This window comes from Syngnathus scovelli, chromosome 1 (genome assembly GCF_024217435.2).
Source record: "Syngnathus scovelli strain Florida chromosome 1, RoL_Ssco_1.2, whole genome shotgun sequence".
NCBI classification, from domain to species: Eukaryota; Metazoa; Chordata; class Actinopteri; order Syngnathiformes; family Syngnathidae; genus Syngnathus; species Syngnathus scovelli.
In genome coordinates this window covers 354033-371755 of record NC_090847.1, presented here as the reverse complement: position 1 = coordinate 371755, position 17723 = coordinate 354033, and the positions used below count along the sequence as shown (strand labels likewise).

Genomic DNA, 17723 nt, shown 5'->3' with positions numbered 1-17723 from the left:
TTCAGTGCGGCATAATGTTGTTCAGTGCGGCATGGTGTTGTTCAGTGCGGCATAATGTTGTTCAGTGCGGCATAATGTTGTTCAGTGCGGTATAATGTTGTTCAGTGCTGCATGGTGTTGTTCAGTGCTGCATGGTGTTGTTCAGTGCGGCATGGTGTTGTTCAGTGCGGCATGGTGTTGTTCAGTGCGGCATGGTGTTGTTCAGTGCGGCATGGTGTTGTTCAGTGCGGCATGGTGTTGTTCAGTGCGGCATGGTGTTGTTCAGTGCGGCATGGTGTTGTTCAGTGCGGCATGGTGTTGTTCAGTGCGGCATGGTGTTGTTCAGTGCGGCATGGTGTTGTTCAGTGCGGCATGGTGTTGTTCAGTGCGGCATGGTGTTGTTCAGTGCGGCATGGTGTTGTTCAGTGCGGCATGGTGTAGTTCAGTGCGGCATGGTGTTGTTCAGTGCGGGATGGTGTTGTTCAGTGCGGCATGGTGTTGTTCAGTGCGGCATGGTGTTGTTCAGTGCGACATGATGTTGTTCAGTGCGGCATAATGTTGTTCAGTGCGGCATAATGTTGTTCAGTGCGGCATAATGTTGTTCAGTGCGGCATGGTGTTGTTTAGTGCGGGATGGTGTTGTTCAGTGCGGCATGGTGTTGTTCAGTGCGGCATGGTGTTGTTCAGTGCGGCATGGTGTTGTTCAGTGCGGCATGGTGTTGTTCAGTGCGGCATGGTGTTGTTCAGTGCGGCATGGTGTTGTTCAGTGCGGCATGGTGTTGTTCAGTGCGGCATGGTGTTGTTCAGTGCGGCATGGTGTTGTTCAGTGCGGCATGGTGTTTTTCAGTGCGGCATAATGTTGTTCAGTGCGGCATAATGTTGTTCAGTGCGGCATAATGTTGTTCAGTGCGGCATAATGTTGTTCAGTGCGGCATAATGTTGTTCAGTGCGGCATAATGTTGTTCAGTGCGGGATGGTGTTGTTCAGTGCGGCATGGTGTTGTTCAGTGCGGCATGGTGTTGTTCAGTGCGGCATGGTGTTGTTCAGTGCGGCATGGTGTTGTTCAGTGCGGCATGGTGTTGTTCAGTGCGGCATGGTGTTGTTCAGTGCGGCATGGTGTTGTTCAGTGCGGGATGGTGTTGTTCAGTGCGGGATGGTGTTGTTCAGTGCGGGATGGTGTTGTTCAGTGCGGCATGGTGTTCAGTGCGGCATAATGTTGTTCAGTGCGGCATGGTGTTGTTCAGTGCGGCATGGTGTTGTTCAGTGCGGCATAATGTTGTTCAGTGCGGCATAATGTTGTTCAGTGCGGCACCTAGCACCTAGAAGGTAAATAAATAGGAAGGAAGGACTCACCGGTGACGTCGTCGCCCACGTCCAAGCGTTGTACTTTGTATTTTCATCCTTCTGACAGTGGAAAACATATAGCCAACAAACACCGTGGAACCTAAACGAATGAAAGAAAACTATCATTTGGCCACAACCAACATTCACAGATACAACACAATGTGACGTGCGGTGTTGAGGTTAAAGGTTGAGTGAAGGGCCCTCGTTTTAAACTACTTTTTTGAAAAGGAGTGGGAACAAGTAAGACGTATTTAATTTATTTATTGGGAAGTAGTAAGACTTATTAAATTTATTTAATCTACTTTTCTTCCCAGGCAAAATTTGACGTGCTGCAATTCCAAATTTCCAAAGTGAATGAAGGAATGAAATCCTTTAAATTATGATTTTGTATAAATACTAGGCATAAACACAAAATCTACGGCACAAAATGGGCAGACTTTACTTGTTTGAAAAGGACTGGTTACAAGACAGACTTTTTTAATTTATTTAATGGGAAGAAGACTTATTTAGTTTAATTGATCTATTTTTGTTCCCTGGCAAAATTCGATTTGCTGCAATTCCAAATTTCCAAAGTGAATGAAGGAATGAAGTCGTTTAAATTATGATTTTGTATAAATACTAGGCATAGACACAAAATCTACGGCACAAAACGGGCAGACTTTACTTGTTTGAAGAGGACTGGTTGCAAGACAGACTTTTCTGATTTATTTAATGGGAAGAAGACTTATTTAGTTTATTTAATCTCTTTTTGTTGCCTGGCAAAATTGGATTTGCTGAAATTGTATTTTGCCAAATCTTGACTTGAGACCTGATAGGAAGTATTAAACGCTCAGTTAAATCGATACAAGTTGGTAATAAGAGCGAGTAATGTTGGTTGAAGCGATGAATGAAGGTTAAAAGCAATTTAAATTATGACTTTGTCTAAATACTAGATATTAACAGACCATCTACTGCGCAAAATGGGCAGAGTTTACTTGTTTGAGAAGGAGTGGCTTATTTAAGTCTAAGATTTATTTAATCTGTTTGTTCCCAGGCAAAATTGGATGTGATGCAATTCCAAATTTCACCACATGATGGTGCCAAATTTTGACTTCATAGGACATATTCAACACTTAACTATTATGTTCAAGGTAATCAGATTTGTTTATTATTCTAATGGCCTTTTCAAAACTATTCTGGATTACTACTTTGGATCTATTCTACATTACTTGGCAACAACATACTCTGTAACAGATTAGGCAGTATAATCACATATGTTAACTTGAGAGTGCCCACACTCAATCTACTTATCGTGATGTGTTAAATCAATTACTGTTAGACATTATTATTCTGATAATCTACCAAATCTTTGAATTGAAGAATTTGTGATTTAATTAATAGCTTGTTGTTATGTTCAGGGTAATCAGACTTGTATATAATTCTAATGGCCTTCTTTTGAAAACTATTCTGAATTACAACTTTGGATCTTATATTACTTTGCAACAATATACTCGGTGACAGATTAGCCAGTATAATCACATATGTTAACTTCAGTGCCCACACTGTATTTATTTATGGTTATTTGTTAAATCAAGTACTGTTAGACATGAAATAGGAAGTGTTTAACATAAATGTTATGGCTACTCACCGTTGTAGCTCGCTCCTGGTCAATGATACGAGCCTCTTCTTGCAGTGGAAAACTTGCAGCCAACAAACACCGTGGAACCTAAAGGAATGAAATTAAACATTAACATTTCGCCTGGACCAATATTCACACGTACAACGCAACGCGGCTACACTTCTGCTAGCGCCTCAGCTACACGTTGCTAATACAAACGTAAATCTCTTTAAACACAATGAGTGTTACTTACCGTGTACGCTGTAGACGGTCCAGTTGCAAGCAGAAAATAAAGATATTTCTGTTGATATTCGTCGTTGCTCAGTGGCTCACGGCCATCGCGCCAACAGATTTGAATTTTGGTGGAAGTTCAGCCAATTACGTCATATCCGCGGCACATGACTGCGACGTAATACCCGTTTATCTGAAACGGCAGTTAAAAGTAGAGTTACATCAAGTTTTCTTTTTTAATCAACGCAATCATTTACAACCGTTGACCAGAAAGAATCGTCGAAATTCGACGTTCCCCCCAAACGCCACACTCACTCGCTTTTCAGGGCAACAAAAGTACTTCTTTTTAAAAACGATGAGTTGTACTTACCGTGTACGCTCTGGACGGTCCAGTTGCAAGCAGAAAATAAAAATATTTCTCTCGTTAGTCGTATGTTACCATCCGCTGTGTCTTTGTCAACATCGCCATTTTCCTACTTCCTGTTGCGAGCCACGCCCACGGATTTAAATTCTGGCGGAAGAGCCCGCCCATTGGCGTCGTTTTCGCGTATAGCAAATCCGATTGGTTGGGAAGGGGGCGCGGTTATGCAGCCGAGGGGTCCTGTGATCGGTGGGATGTAAAGTAGGCGTCGACGTCACGTCCGCGTCACGTGACCACGACGTGGCAGACGTCATATAGCAACCGCTGTTTTGTTTAGTAGACTTACAGTTGTTATGCATTGACATAATGGCGCACACTCCAAATAGATTTAAATAAATTAAATAATTCTTCTGCCCACTCCCTTTTAAACAAGTTAACTCTCCCCGCGGATTTGAATTCCGGCGGAAGTTCTTACAGTTGTTATGCGTTGACATAATGGCGCACTGGTTAGCATGTCCACCTCTTAAGCATGATGTTGCGGGTTCGACGCCTGATCAATGTTAGCATGGAGTGAGCTGAAGTGCATGGCGCTGAAGATTTGAATCTTTGAAATGCGCTGAGGTCTGACGTATCAGGCAGAATGGTTTGCCATCACGTTCAACAAAAAATAGAAACTTTCCCACTCTGATAAAAACGTCCTGTGTTCATCTACATATTTTCGTTTTGCTGTGCATCTTTTCCCTGCCATTTCGAGAGCCCAATTGACACTAATAGTTTACTGGAATGTGTTTGCCCATCCTACTTTGTGGAATTTCACCACATGCGCTTTTGACGAAAATACTAAATTGAACTCAAGTGAAGCCAACACGCACAACCCCCCCCCCCCCCCCACACACACACACACACACCTACACACACACACACAAATGTTGATATGAACATAAAAGAGCCGCATGCGGTTCGGGAGTTGCGGCTTGGCCAAACCTGTACTATACAACTTTATTTGTGTAAAATTTTCACAACAGCTGTCACACAAACAAAGCGGGAAAAACCGAAGACGTGCGTGTTCCGCCCACGCTGGATTTATTTGCACCTTTGAAAAGACACCGTATTGCCGCAGATGTGGCAAAGAGTACTTTTGGGCATCTGAGACGGAAGGATGTCCAAAGCATCACGTCACCTGCTCTGGTAGGAATGGTGGTGGGACGTTGAGGTCAACCGCTTTGGGGTTGGCTGAATCTTTGGTCGCAGGATGCCACACACTTGAAGACAGAAGCAGAAAAGCAGAGCTAAATGCAAAATGTACTCACCGGTGACTCCAATTTTTTCCCCCCCTGAAGAAATGGATGGACGGGTGGCCCCGGCTGGCCGGTGGGACTCTTGTTATTCTGACCCTTTTTAGTGCGCGTTTGGGGCAACAACCGTTTTTTGTGGCGCTCTCTTCTGGTTCAAGAGTGCCCTGCATGTGAATTTGCCTTTCCTGCCTTCTGATTGGATGAGCGCCGGTGTGACGCGGTGCCTCTGTCACCGTGGCGGGGGGTATACGTCGGCATCGGAGCGTCTGCCAACGTCTGAGACCGGCTGGCAGTGTATCGGAGGGGTCGAGTGCGGTGCCGCTGGAGCTCACTCACCAGCTGGTGTTAGGGCCACAGAATGAAGGCCAAGGAGAAGACTAGAAAGAGAAACAGAAACTTCTCCTCCAATTGTTTGATTTGTCTCTTGTGAGCTTCGATGAATTCTTTCAGCTCTTTGTTCCTCTAGGACGGACAAATGGAAAGTAGCCTTCAAAAGCCAGTAAGCGTGCAAGTAAGTGCCGGGCTGGCTTTGGGCCCTTACCTGTTGCGCGCTGTGCAGCAGATCCATTCTCTCTTGGAGGATGCAAGCGTCGCGCTCCCTCAACTCCCACATCAGGGCTCGCTTCCATTGGTCCACGGCGCTCCTAAGCTCTTGTCTCTGATCCGCCGTCAGCACGTCATTCACGCCAGCGTGGCTGGCTTTTTCGCCGTCCGTGGCGGGGCAGTCCCGCTGCGGTAGCGCCTCGTACAACATGGCCTCCAGCTCCATGATCCTCTGGGCCGCAATCCTCGTCCATCAGTAGTCCGGCGGGAGATTTGAGGGCGGCTTACCTTATGAGCCTGGTCCATGGAACGCTTCCTGAAGTCCAACTCTTCATCCAGGTAGCCCTTCTGGTTGCAGAACATATCCTAGCACAGCTCAAGGTCAGAATTGTTGGGGCACATTGCCCCGAGTTCCCCTTGGCTGATGTCGCGTGTCTGTCTACCTTCTCACTTTCAATGTCCAACATCTTCTGTTGAAGTGCTGACTTGGTCACTTTGATGTATTCTAACCACTGAGGAAAGGCTGCTGTCACATAAGCAGAATGCGAGAGCGTGCGTGGACGTGCGCGTTACCTTCTCGGCTAGGGTGGGAAGGGTCCTGGCGTGAATCACGACCACCTGCTCCTCGTTGGTGAGATTCTGCAAGAGCCCAAAGGCACAGCGTCAACAAGGTTCTTTCAGCGCAAAGCCTTCCAAAAGTCACATTTGAGCCGCCGAGTCTCGTGGAGTGCGAACATAAGGAGTTCGACATACACTTACGGCGTTATCGCCCAGGATGTCCAGCTTCTTCATCAGATCACTGATGACGATGTCCTGGGGAAAGGCGCAAGGAGCAATGTAAGGTGTTCTGGGACCTCAGGTTAAGGTTAGGGTTGCGAGGGACGCCTTACGTACGCTCACGCCGTCGGCCTCGCAGTAGATCTGCAAAGGGCTGAGGCCGTCTGGGAAACGGACTTGCAGAAACTTCAAGACGGGGGAGCGCCACTCCCTCTCCTGAAAGGCAGAGGCATGCATCCGTCCGTCCGTCCGTCCGTCCGTCACATCTCTGGCCTCAAAACGCTTGTGCGAGTCTTCCCACCTCCAGCTCCAGGATGCGGAACTCAAGCAGTTCGTTTTGGTCTCGGATATCCTGGATGTGCTCTTTCAGACGCGCTTCTTCCGCCTCCATCCGCCTGACCTGAAAAGACAGTCAGACCTCATCTGCGGGGCTTCCGGACGGGTGTGACGCCAAGCGACTCCGCCCAGCGCCTTTCTTTCCGTCACCTTTTCGGCCAACTGCTGATTGCTCTGACGCAGCAGCTGCTTCTCCTCCACCCACTTGACATTCTAGAAGAGACAAACGCGTGGACAGCTTTGGAATGTTGTGTCATTTTCATCCACAAATTCTTTGGTTGACTGGAAAATGACATTTGCTTTTCTCCACATTTTCCCAGCCACGTTCAGGGGGGGGGTGTTGGTCCAGTAATGCCAGACGAATGAGTGACTGAAGAATGTAGCTATTTTGTCTGAGAAAAAGGTGTGCTCATTGATAAGCTTACCTGTCCTTGTTGCTTCAGCGCTGACTCCAGATCTGCTACTCTGCTTTGATAGTGACCCATTTCTACTGTCATGTAACATGGGGGGAAGAGATGGTGCAAATGGTAAAATATGGATTGTTCACAGGAATAAATTGGCAGAGCTGAAATTCCAAATTTGTCCAAAAGATGGCGCCAGACCAAAACATGAGACCAAAAAAGGGGCCAAAATAAGCTAAGCAAGTTAAAATAGAAATAAAACAGGAACACGGTGTCGGATTGTGAGTCACGCATGGACGCACAAATGTGATTTTTACTTTTTGATTTCTTTGCTTGGCTAAAAATGTATTCTGTAACAGCTTAAAGCAATATTGTTAGTCAATTCGATCAAGGGACCCGTCACTATGAGAATAGTGGCGTGACATAAATTGTTTGGAGAAGCACAAATGTGATTTTTACTTCTTGATTTCTTTGCTTGGCTAAAAATTGATTCCCTCTTTCATGAACTGTGTTTTGCAATCGAATTGTTCTGGGATTGAATGATTTTATTAACACGGGTATCAGTGGGTGAAATTGTTCGGTTTCTGGAGTGATTAAGATTTGTAATTCTATTTCATGTTTCTTCAATAAATGTGTTGTGTATATTCATCTACTTTGTTGTGCGCTGATTTGTACTGAATGTACAATCGATGGTTCGGGGTTGATTTGACAATTTGATTAATGTGCAGGGGGTTATTATGGTATAACATAGGACCGTAATAAATAAAAGTAACATCAGACAATTTTAGAGAATTGAATAACTTTCGTAGTTATTTGAGACACGAGTGAATTTCAATCCGTTTGAAAGTTTGCTTCGTCTGAATAAATTAACGGAAGTGTTTGAATCGGATTATCGGTTTGGTGTAGAACTGAAAGTAATTTAATTATTTGAAGGGCGCAGGCCCGTTTCCCCTTTTGACGGGCCGCGTAAAAAGTAACTCCGAACATGTTAGAGAATTAAATAACTTTCGTAGATATTTAAGGGAAGAGTGATTATTGAAAGAGGTGCGTTTGACACTACCATCAGCTTTTCTCTGGTCTGAAAGGAGGAGGAGGGAGGCTCCTCCTCCTCCTTTCAGACCAGAGAACACCCGAGGCTGGGTGAGAACGGGGAGGCTGCGACCCGGCCGGGGGTTGCGGGAAGGGGCGCCACCTTGATCTCCTTCTCGGCGTCGTAGTCCCCTCCGCTGGTCTGGGCTAGCAGAGCGTAGGCTCGTTGCAGCGCTTGATATTCTTGCGTCAGCTGGCGGTAGCGAAGCTCCGCCTCCTCATGCACACACCAATGCAACACAGCACTAGTACCAGAATCAGTCAGACCGGCGACAAAGCACCCGCGACGCAAAGACGAGTCCGATTCCAGGCTGAAGAGGAATGTTTGGCGCCAATACGCTGGCAGAAATGGCGGGCTACCTCTTCGGGTTCCGTGTCGGGGGTTCTGTCGGTGTGAAAAGACAAGGACGATCCGTCCGAGTCCACCAACACGTCTTCGTCGTAGCCGTAAAATGTTTCGATGACCTGCGGGCGCGGAAGCAAACATCTCTCTGAACAAACTGAAGCGACACCTCACGATGAATCGACGAGAGGAACGATAGCGAGAAAAAGGCCATTTCATCTTGCGCAACACCAAGCAGCCGCAAACAAACAGACTCACCTTGCAGGACCTCACGCTTTGTTCCTCCTCAGAGATTCTCGACGTCGGTATCGTAGCAGCAAATCTCTCTCCTGTCGACACAAATAATCCGCCTTTGAGATTCTTTGGATGCAAAGGGAACGAACGGCTCCGGCGCAGAAACAAACGCGACTCACGATGACATTTCTGACATGAGCTCCTGTCTCCAGAGCCTGAAAAACCCGTCACCGGCGATGATTGGAGGGACGCTCGTCTTTTCCAAAAGTGACAACTACAGGGTGTGTCAGGGTTTTCCAGATTATCTTTATCGTATGATTATGTTGCTTTGACTTTGACTGCAACCTGTAATAAATAATATTATTTATCCCTTATTTATCCCTATCGCTTATCCCTTCCTACACAAAGTCGTAAAACATCCCTTGCTATGTTTTGACTAGAGGTCAAGGGCTTTCTCTATTCAATCCACTCTTACACCCACCCTGTTTCTCTTAATAAAAATGCTCGTGCGGGAGCCGAGAGTCAGACTTCATTCGTACAACGGATGGACTCTCCACCTGCAGGTGTCCAAAAGAACTTACTTGTCTCCCGTGTGATTCTTGCAAAATAAGTTGGAGCGAGCGCAACTCTAACAGGGTGCATTTTGCCACTAGCTGCCTACGGACAATGACGTCGCGCTCGCGGCTCATGGTTGACGGGCTGAGCAGCCGGGCGAGTCCGTCGTTTTCAGCGCACAGCGAGTGGCAAAGGCGCTGACAAAACGGGAGCTTTGAGCTGCTGAAAACGGCAAAACAAGTCTAAAGCGTGTTCAAACGCGTGCGCACAATGCTCCTGCTTGAAAGGTCGGAGTTTAAGGGGCCAATTTTTTGGATGGCGGCCGCCGGCCAAGCTTTGGACGGAAAAGGTTTCCTGGCGACAGCGAGCGAGCGCGGCGCTGTCGTACGTGCACCGAGTCACCTGCCTGAAGACCTTGGACAAGTCGTCGATGATGTGCCGCTGCTCCACAACTTGAAGGAACTCCATTTCACCGTCCTGCTGGCCGCAACCGCGCTCCAGGTCATTGAGCGAACTAGGCCTTCTCTGTGGAACACAAATGCAGTGGACTCTGTTGGCACGCCGCCGTTGTCCGCGTCGACTTACCAAGCTTGCCATCTCCTCGTTCTCCTGGGTGACAAAGCGCACTTTGTTTTCAAGGCGACACAGCACCAGTGAGAGTTCTTCATTCTTCCTGCTCAGGCGTTTGTTTTTGTACAGGAGTGGCAGAAACTGGCTTTCTGTTTCTCTCAGTCGCTTAAGCTGCAAGCATGAAGTGCGGGATGCGAAAGACGCACAACACGCGGGCCAGAACGTATCCATTCCTTTTGCATCGGTTTGAACGGAATCGTGGCTTTGGCTCCCAATAAAAGACATCTACCAGGCAACCGACTCGCCGCGCCGCTCAACTAATAAGCAAGCGCAATGGGTGCCTCGCTGGATGGCGCGCATCAAACGTAGCGCAAACCTTCAAGCGTGCCGTCAATAAATTACCAGTTCATTGCGCTCTTCAGAAAGCAGGGCGTTTCGATCCTCCAGTTTCCTGATGACTGCGCTGAGCTCAGCGATTTTCAGATGAAACCTTCGCGTGTCCCGATCCTCCTGAGACTGAAAACGCCCCGCAACACACACACACAACCACTCGTTCAAAGTTCAAAACTGTTTTTGTGCTACCTTCCTCCAGCAACGAACTAAGTCATGCGTACTGCAAGTGTGTGATGAGGTGGCTTACGCTATGAAGAGGATTGCTAGTAGCGCCGTTGACCCCACTTCCAGGGTAGTTTAGGCCCGCCCTTTGGGAATCCCTCAGGGCAGCGATCTGCTGCTCGGCAGCCTGAGTCTGCAGCTGAAGGCGGTGGACGTGGCCGGCCCCAGGGATTTATCCAAAACACTAACCGCTCTGTCTTTCAGCTTGATCTCATCCATCTGGATGTACAAACGGGGAGCGCTCAGGCAGGCGGGCAAACTCATTTGCCAGAATTGTGACAAAAACAAAGAGAGCAACCGGCCAATTTTTATCTTGAATCGACTAGAACACCATTGCTGTGACAAAAGCGAAGCGAGCAACCGGACGTTTTCTTCTTGTGAAATAGAATAGAATAGAATGCCTTAGGTGTCATTGCACTGCAGGTATACAACGAAATTGGGAACATAGCCACGCACCGCGCATCTGATCAGTCCTACCAGTCGGCGGATCTCCCTCTCGCAGTCTCTCTTGGTTCGGCTCAGCTCCTCCCGATGCTGGTGATGAGCCGATCGGAGCTCGGCCGCTCGGGACTGCCAGGCCTGCTGGGCCGCTGCCAGGGCTTCTTCCGCGCTCCTGGTGGAGGCGACACCGCTCGGTCTCCCGACACCGCCGCGTCTCCTCCACTTCCGCCAGCAAAGCGCCCCCGCTCCTCACCTGAGCAGACATTGCGCCACATCGGGCCGTTGAGACCGCAACGGAGCGCCGCGACGCTTACTGAGGACAAGCTACACAATACGGTAGCGGCCGCATCGGAGCCCGACGTGGCGTGCGGATAGTCAGACACGGATTGAGCGGATCACCTTGTCCATGGAGCCGTCCCTCAGGCTGAGGACCAAGGCATTCAGTCGCTGGATCTCTCCATCTTTGATTTTGATCACTCTCATCAGCTCCATTTCATGCTGCCGCAGTAATGTCTCCCTGGTAACGGCTAACTCTTTCTGCTTCTCCTCATGGAGTTTGCTTTTGAGTTCCGTCATGGCGGCGGTGGCACGGTGGTGCTCCGCCCGCAGGTCCTGACTTCTCTCTCTCTCCAGACAGCTGACCTGACATGACTTAGACAAACTTTATTGTCATCTTGTCTGCACATGGTGCATACAAAACGAAATTTCGTTGCACACGGCTTACAACAAAGTAGTGATATTGCAGTTGAATAGAAGTAACATATCCTATGAAAATATATATATACATATACTGTATATATATATATATTACAAATAAGTATAAAGTGCAGCAGTGCTAATTATGCAATAGTGCAAGTAGGCAAAACAGTATTCAAGAGTGTGCAGAGGAATGCTAAACCATGTATTAAACTTCTATTTAAAGGGTTTACACAAGTTCAGTAAAGTTGGTAGTGCGAGATAGTGCAAGATAGAGGTCCGTAGTGTCATAAAGTACAGTTCTGTGAATGTGTGATGCAGAGTTCAGTTTAGAGCTCAACAGTTCTAATGTTCAACAGTCTGATGACAGCAGGGAAAAAGCTGTTGCAGAACCTGGTGGACCTGCAGCGGATTGTGCGAAACCTCTTCCCAGAGGGCAGCAGGGAGAACAGTCCATGGTGGGGGTGTGATGGGTCATTGATGATGTTACGGGCACGGGACATGCAGCGCTGAGATGAAATGTCCTGAATGGAGGGAAGAGGAGCCCCTATGATCCTCTCTGCTGTCCTCACCACTCTCCTCACGTTCTTCCAATCGGAGGCGGTGCAGCCTCCACACCACACAGAGAGTCAGCTTGTCAGAATGCTCTCTATGGTGCTCCTGTAGAACGTCCTCATGATGGGTGGGGGCAGGTGGGCTCTCCTCATCCTCCGCAGGAAGTACAAGCGCTTCTGTGCCCTCTTGATCAGTGCCGTAGTGTTCATAGTCCAGGTGAGGTCTTCTGTGATGTGGACCCCCAGGAATTTGGTGCTGCTGACCACCTCCACAGCTGAGCTGTTGATGATCAGTGGAGCGTGGTGAGGCTGGTTTTTTCTGAAGTCGACGATGATCTCCTTCATCTTCTCCACATTCAGGATCAGGCTGTTGTCTCTGCACCAGCCCACCAGCTGCTCCACCTCCTCTCTGTAGTCCAGGTCGTTGTTGTCTCTGATGAGCCCCACCGCCGTTGTGTCGTCTGCGAACTTCACGATGTGATTGGTGGTGAACCTGGGGACGCAGTCGTGTGTCATCAGGGTGAACAGCAGGGGGCTCAGGACGCAGCCCTGAGGGGAGCCTGTGCTGAGGGTGATGACATCAGAGGTGTTCTGTCCGACCCGGACTGACTGAGGTCTGTTGGTGAGGAAGTCTAGCAGCCAGTTGCGAAGGGGGGTGTTGAAGCCCAGGTGTTCCAATTTTCCTACTAGATGCTGTGGGATGATGGTGTTAAACGCTGAGCTGAAGTCCAGGAACAGCATCCGAACATGGGTGTTCTTCTCCTCCAGGTGAGCCAGGCTCAGGTGAAGAACGGAGGAGATGGCGTCCTGAGTGGAGCGGTTTTGCCGGTCGGCAAACTGGAACGGGTCAAATAATGGGGGGAGTCTGGAAACGATGTGATCTTTAAGCAGCCGTTCGAAGCACTTCATCATGACCGGAGTCAGTGCAACAGGCCGGTAATCATTAAATGAGGTGATTTGAGGTTTCTTCGGCACCGGAATGATGGAGGCAGTCTTAAAGCACGCTGGCACTGTGGCTTGGCCCAGCGAGGTCTTAAAAATGTCTGTGATGACCCCAGCCAGCTGACTTGCACATTCCCTGAACACACGCCCAGGAATGTTGTCGGGGCCAGGGGCCTTACGGGGGTTGACTCTCCTCAGGGTCTTCAACACATCGGCGGAGTCAAGGCAGAGTACCTCCTCTTCCTGATGGGGGACAGTTTTAACTGCTGGAGTGCCGTTTAGTGCCTCGAACCTCCCAAAGAAGTTATTTAGACCATTTAGAAAGTCAGCATCAACTTCACCCACCGGGGGGGGAGGGTGAGTTGTAGTCTGTAATCGCCCGTATGCCTTGCCACATACTCCTGGTGTTGTTGGCGTCGTGGAAACGATCCTGAATTTTTCGACTGTGGTCTCGCTTCGCTACCCTGATGGCACGGTTCAAGTTGGCTCTCGCTGTCCTCAGTGTCTCCTTGTCGCCAGACTTGAAGGCAGAGTTCCGCGCTCGTAGCGTTTGACGTACCTCCTCAGTCATCCAGGGTCGTTGGTTGCCCCGGGTGATGATATTCTTAGTGGTGCTGACGTCCTCGGTGCATTTGTTGACGTAGGCTGACACAGTCATGGCACACGCATGTCAAATCTACATCGGGGAAACTGGGAGGGAGGGAGGGCGGGAGGGAGGCAAGCAGGGAGGCAGGCAGGCAGGGAGGCAGGCAGGGAGGCAGGCAGGGAAGCAGGCAGGGAGGAAGGCAGTGTCTGTCTGTTGAGGTTTTCACCTTGTTCTTCTCCTGCTGAAGTTCTAACTGGACGTCCATCAGTTTGGCTCTCAGCTCGTCATTGGCGGCCTGAAAGGCGTCCGTTCGCTCCGCCTTGACCCGCCCTGCCGGAGCTCGTTTGGACATCTCTTACTCGAGTCTCGCCCGGTCGTCAGTCAGAGATCACAACATTTGTACCTGGAGAGCACAAACGCAGCGCTGTTTTCCACTGGCTTCGGACTCAACTTCAATCGGTACCGTAACGTACAACATCATAAACATAGATCTAGCTTGACTTATTCATTGAATAAATGCATTTGGTTCTTCAAAACTGCATCACGCAACATAGCGTGACCGAGACGGCCGTTATCCACCTGCGTGAAGTTATTTGGTGAAATGAATGAGATGTTTAAGACACCATTGTTCTGTCTCTATGTAGATGAAGGGAAATAATCGATTGCTGAAGGTCCAAAGGTGTTGTGATAAACAAATAAACATATTAGTGACATATTTGTGATAAACATATTAGGCAGGATAATCACATATGTTAACTTGACTGCCCACACTGTATTTATTTATGGTTATTTGTTAAATCGAGTACTGTTAGACATGAAACAGGAAGTGTTTAACATAAATGGACGACGAAAGGGGTACTCACCATTGTAGCTCCTGCTGGTCAATGATACGAGCCTCTTCTTGCAGTGGAAAACATACAGCCAACAAACACCGTGGAACCTAAAGGAAGGAAATTAAACATTAACATTTAGCCTCAACCAACATTCACAGATACAACGCAACGCAAACTACACAAACATAAATCTTTTAAAACACAATGAGTTGTACTTACCGTGTACGCTCTAGACGGTCCACTTGCAAGCAGAAAATAAAGATATTTCTGTTGATAATCGTCGTGTTTGTATCCGTTGTCTCGCTCAAGGCCATTGCGCCCACAGATTTGAATTTTGGCCAGAGTTCAGCCTATTGACGTCATTTCCGCGGTGTAATACCCGCATATCTGAAACGGCAAAGTTAAGAGTAGAGTTAAATAAAGTTTTTAATCAACGCAATAATTTACAAACGTTGACCAGTCGAAATAATCGTCGAAATTTGGCGTCTGTGGCTGGAAGCAGACGCCGAGTTCGACGTTCCTCCCAAATGCCACACTGCCTCGCTTTTCAGGCCAACAAAAAAACATATTTTTCAAAACAATGAGTTGTAATTACCTTGTACGCTCTAGACGGTCAAGTTGCAAGCTGAAAACAAAAATATTTGTCTTGTTAGTCGTCGTGTTACTAACCGCTGTGTCTTGTTTGCCAGCATTGCCGCTTTCCTACTTCCTGTTGCAAGCCACGCCCACGGATTATAATTTTGCCATGAGTTCCGCCTATTGACGTCATGTCCGCGTCGCATGACTGCGACGTAATATTATCTAAAACTGTTTGTGCGGCATGGTGTTGTTCTGTGCGGTATTGTGTTATTCTGTGCGGCGTCGTGTTGTTCTGTGCGGCGTAGTGTTGTTCAGTGCGGCGTCGTGTTGTTCAGTGCGGCATGTTGTTGTTCAGTGCGGCATGTTGTTGTTCAGTGCGGCATGGTGTTGTTCAGTGCGGCATGGTGTTGTTCAGTGCGGCATGGTGTTGTTCAGTGCGGCATGGTGTTGTTCAGTGCGGCATGGTGTTGTTCAGTGCGGCATGGTGTTGTTCAGTGCGGCATAATATTGTTCAGTGCGGCGTAATGTTGTTCAGTGGGGCATGGTGTTGTTCAGTGCGGCATGGTGTTGTTCAGTGCGACATGATGTTGTTCAGTGCGGCATAATGTTGTTCAGTGCGGCATAATGTTGTTCAGTGCGGCATAATGTTGTTCAGTGCGGGATGGTGTTGTTCAGTGCGGGATGGTGTTGTTCAGTGCGGCATGGTGTTGTTCAGTGCGGCATGGTGTTGTTCAGTGCGGCATGGTGTTGTTCAGTGCGGCATGGTGTTGTTCAGTGTGGCATGGTGTTGTTCAGTGCGGCATGGTGTTGTTCAGTGCGGGATGGTGTTGTTCAGTGCGGCATGGTGTTGTTCAGTGCGGCATGGTGTTGTTTAGTGCGGGATGGTGTTGTTCAGTGCGGCATGGTGTTGTTCAGTGCGGCATGGTGTTGTTCAGTGCGGCATGGTGTTGTTCAGTGCGGCATGGTGTTGTTCAGTGCGGCATGGTGTTCAGTGCGGCATGGTGTTCAGTGCGGCATAATGTTGTTCAGTGCGGCATAATGTTGTTCAGTGCGGCATGGTGTTGTTCAGTGCGGCATAATGTTGTTCAGTGCGGTATATTGTTGTTCAGTGCGGTATATTGTTGTTCAGTGGGGCATAATGTTGTTCAGTGCGGCATGGTGTTGTTCAGTGCGGGATGGTGTTGTTCAGTGCGGCATGGTGTTGTTCAGTGCGGCATGGTGTTGTTCAGTGCGGCATGGTGTTGTTCAGTGCGGCATGGTGTTGTTCAGTGCGGCATGGTGTTGTTCAGTGCGGCATGGTGTAGTTCAGTGCGGCATGGTGTAGTTCAGTGCGGCATGGTGTAGTTCAGTGCGGCATGGTGTTGTTCAGTGCGGGATGGTGTTGTTCAGTGCGGCATGGTGTTGTTCAGTGCGACATGGTGTTGTTCAGTGCGACATGATGTTGTTCAGTGCGGCATAATGTTGTTCAGTGCGGCATAATGTTGTTCAGTGCGGCATAATGTTGTTCAGTGCGGCATGGTGTTGTTCAGTGCGGCATGGTGTTGTTCAGTGCGGCATGGTGTTGTTCAGTGCGGCATGGTGTTGTTCAGTGCGGCATGGTGTTGTTCAGTGCGGCATGGTGTTGTTCAGTGCGGCATGGTGTTGTTCAGTGCGGCATGGTGTTGTTCAGTGCGGCGTCGTGTTGTTCAGTGTGGTGTCGTGTTGTTCAGTGCAGCATGGTGTTGTTCAGTGCGGAATGGTGTTGTTCAGTGCGGCATGGTGTTGTTCAGTGCGGCATGGTGTTGTTAAGTGCGGCATGGTGTTGTTCAGTGCGGCGTAATGTTGTTCAGTGGGGCATGGTGTTGTTCAGTGCGGCATGGTGTTGTTCAGTGCGGCATGGTGTTGTTCAGTGCGGCATGGTGTTGTTCAGTGCGGCATGGTGCTGTTCAGTGCGGCATGGTGCTGTTCAGTGCGGCATGGTGTTGTTCAGTGCGGCATGGTGTTGTTCAGTGCGGCATGGTGTTGTTCAGTGCGGCATGGTGTTGTTCAGTGCGGCATGGTGTTTTTCAGTGCGGCATAATGTTGTTCAGTGCGGCATAATGTTGTTCAGTGCGGCATAATGTTGTTCAGTGCGGCATAAAGTTGTTCAGTGCGGCATAATGTTGTTCAGTGCGGGATGGTGTTGTTCAGTGCGGCATGGTGTTGTTCAGTGCGGCATGGTGTTGTTCAGTGCGGCATGGTGTTGTTCAGTGCGGCATGGTGTTGTTCAGTGCGGCATGGTGTTGTTCAGTGCGGCATGGTGTTGTTCAGTGCGGGATGGTGTTGTTCAGTGCGGGATGGTGTTGTTCAGTGCGGCATGGTGTTCAGTGCGGCATAATGTTGTTCAGTGCGGCATAATGTTGTTCAGTGCGGCATGGTGTTGTTCAGTGCGGCATAATGTTGTTCAGTGCGGCATAATGTTGTTCAGTGCGGTATAATGTTGTTCAGTGCTGCATGGTGTTGTTCAGTGCGGGATGGTGTTGTTCAGTGCGGCATGGTGTTGTTCAGTGCGGCATGGTGTTGTTCAGTGCGGCATGGTGTTGTTCAGTGCGGCATGGTGTTGTTCAGTGCGGCATGGTGTTGTTCAGTGCGGCATGGTGTTGTTCAGTGCGGCATGGTGTTGTTCAGTGCGGCATGGTGTTGTTCAGTGCGGCATGGTGTTGTTCAGTGCGGCATGGTGTTGTTCAGTGCGGCATGGTGTTGTTCAGTGCGGCATGGTGTTGTTCAGTGCGGCATGGTGTTGTTCAGTGCGGCATGGTGTAGTTCAGTGCGGCATGGTGTTGTTCAGTGCGGGATGGTGTTGTT

At 48.8% G+C, this 17723-nt stretch overlaps 1 protein-coding gene and 1 long non-coding RNA gene across 2 annotated transcripts; both read right to left on the bottom strand.

Moving 5' to 3' along the window:
* Nucleotides 1-1315: 1315 nt before the first annotated feature.
* On the bottom strand, nt 1316-3332 carry LOC125989901 (uncharacterized). Its single transcript, XR_007488740.2, has 3 exons — nt 3173-3332; nt 2950-3027; nt 1316-1422 (listed from the first exon to the last, which is right to left on the bottom strand). It is a non-coding gene; the product is annotated as an uncharacterized lncRNA (long non-coding RNA).
* Nucleotides 3333-4508: 1176 nt separating this feature from the next.
* On the bottom strand, nt 4509-5782 carry LOC125989806 (janus kinase and microtubule-interacting protein 3-like). Its single transcript, XM_049756140.2, has 2 exons — nt 5348-5782; nt 4509-5268 (listed from the first exon to the last, which is right to left on the bottom strand). Exons 1-2 carry the CDS (start codon nt 5573-5575, stop codon nt 5152-5154), a joined length of 345 nt encoding a protein of 114 aa, XP_049612097.1. The 5' UTR covers nt 5576-5782; the 3' UTR covers nt 4509-5151.
* Between the last annotated feature and the right edge of the window lie 11941 nt (nt 5783-17723).

Coding starts and splice junctions, on each gene's coding strand:
- LOC125989806 (XM_049756140.2), bottom strand. CDS start 5,575: ATGGAGCTGGAGGCCATGTTGTACGAGGCGCTACCGCAGCGGGACTGC. Junction 5,269..5,347: donor TGCTGCACAGCGCGCAACAG/GTAAGGGCCCAA, acceptor TGTCCGTCCTAG/AGGAACAAAGAGCTGAAAGA.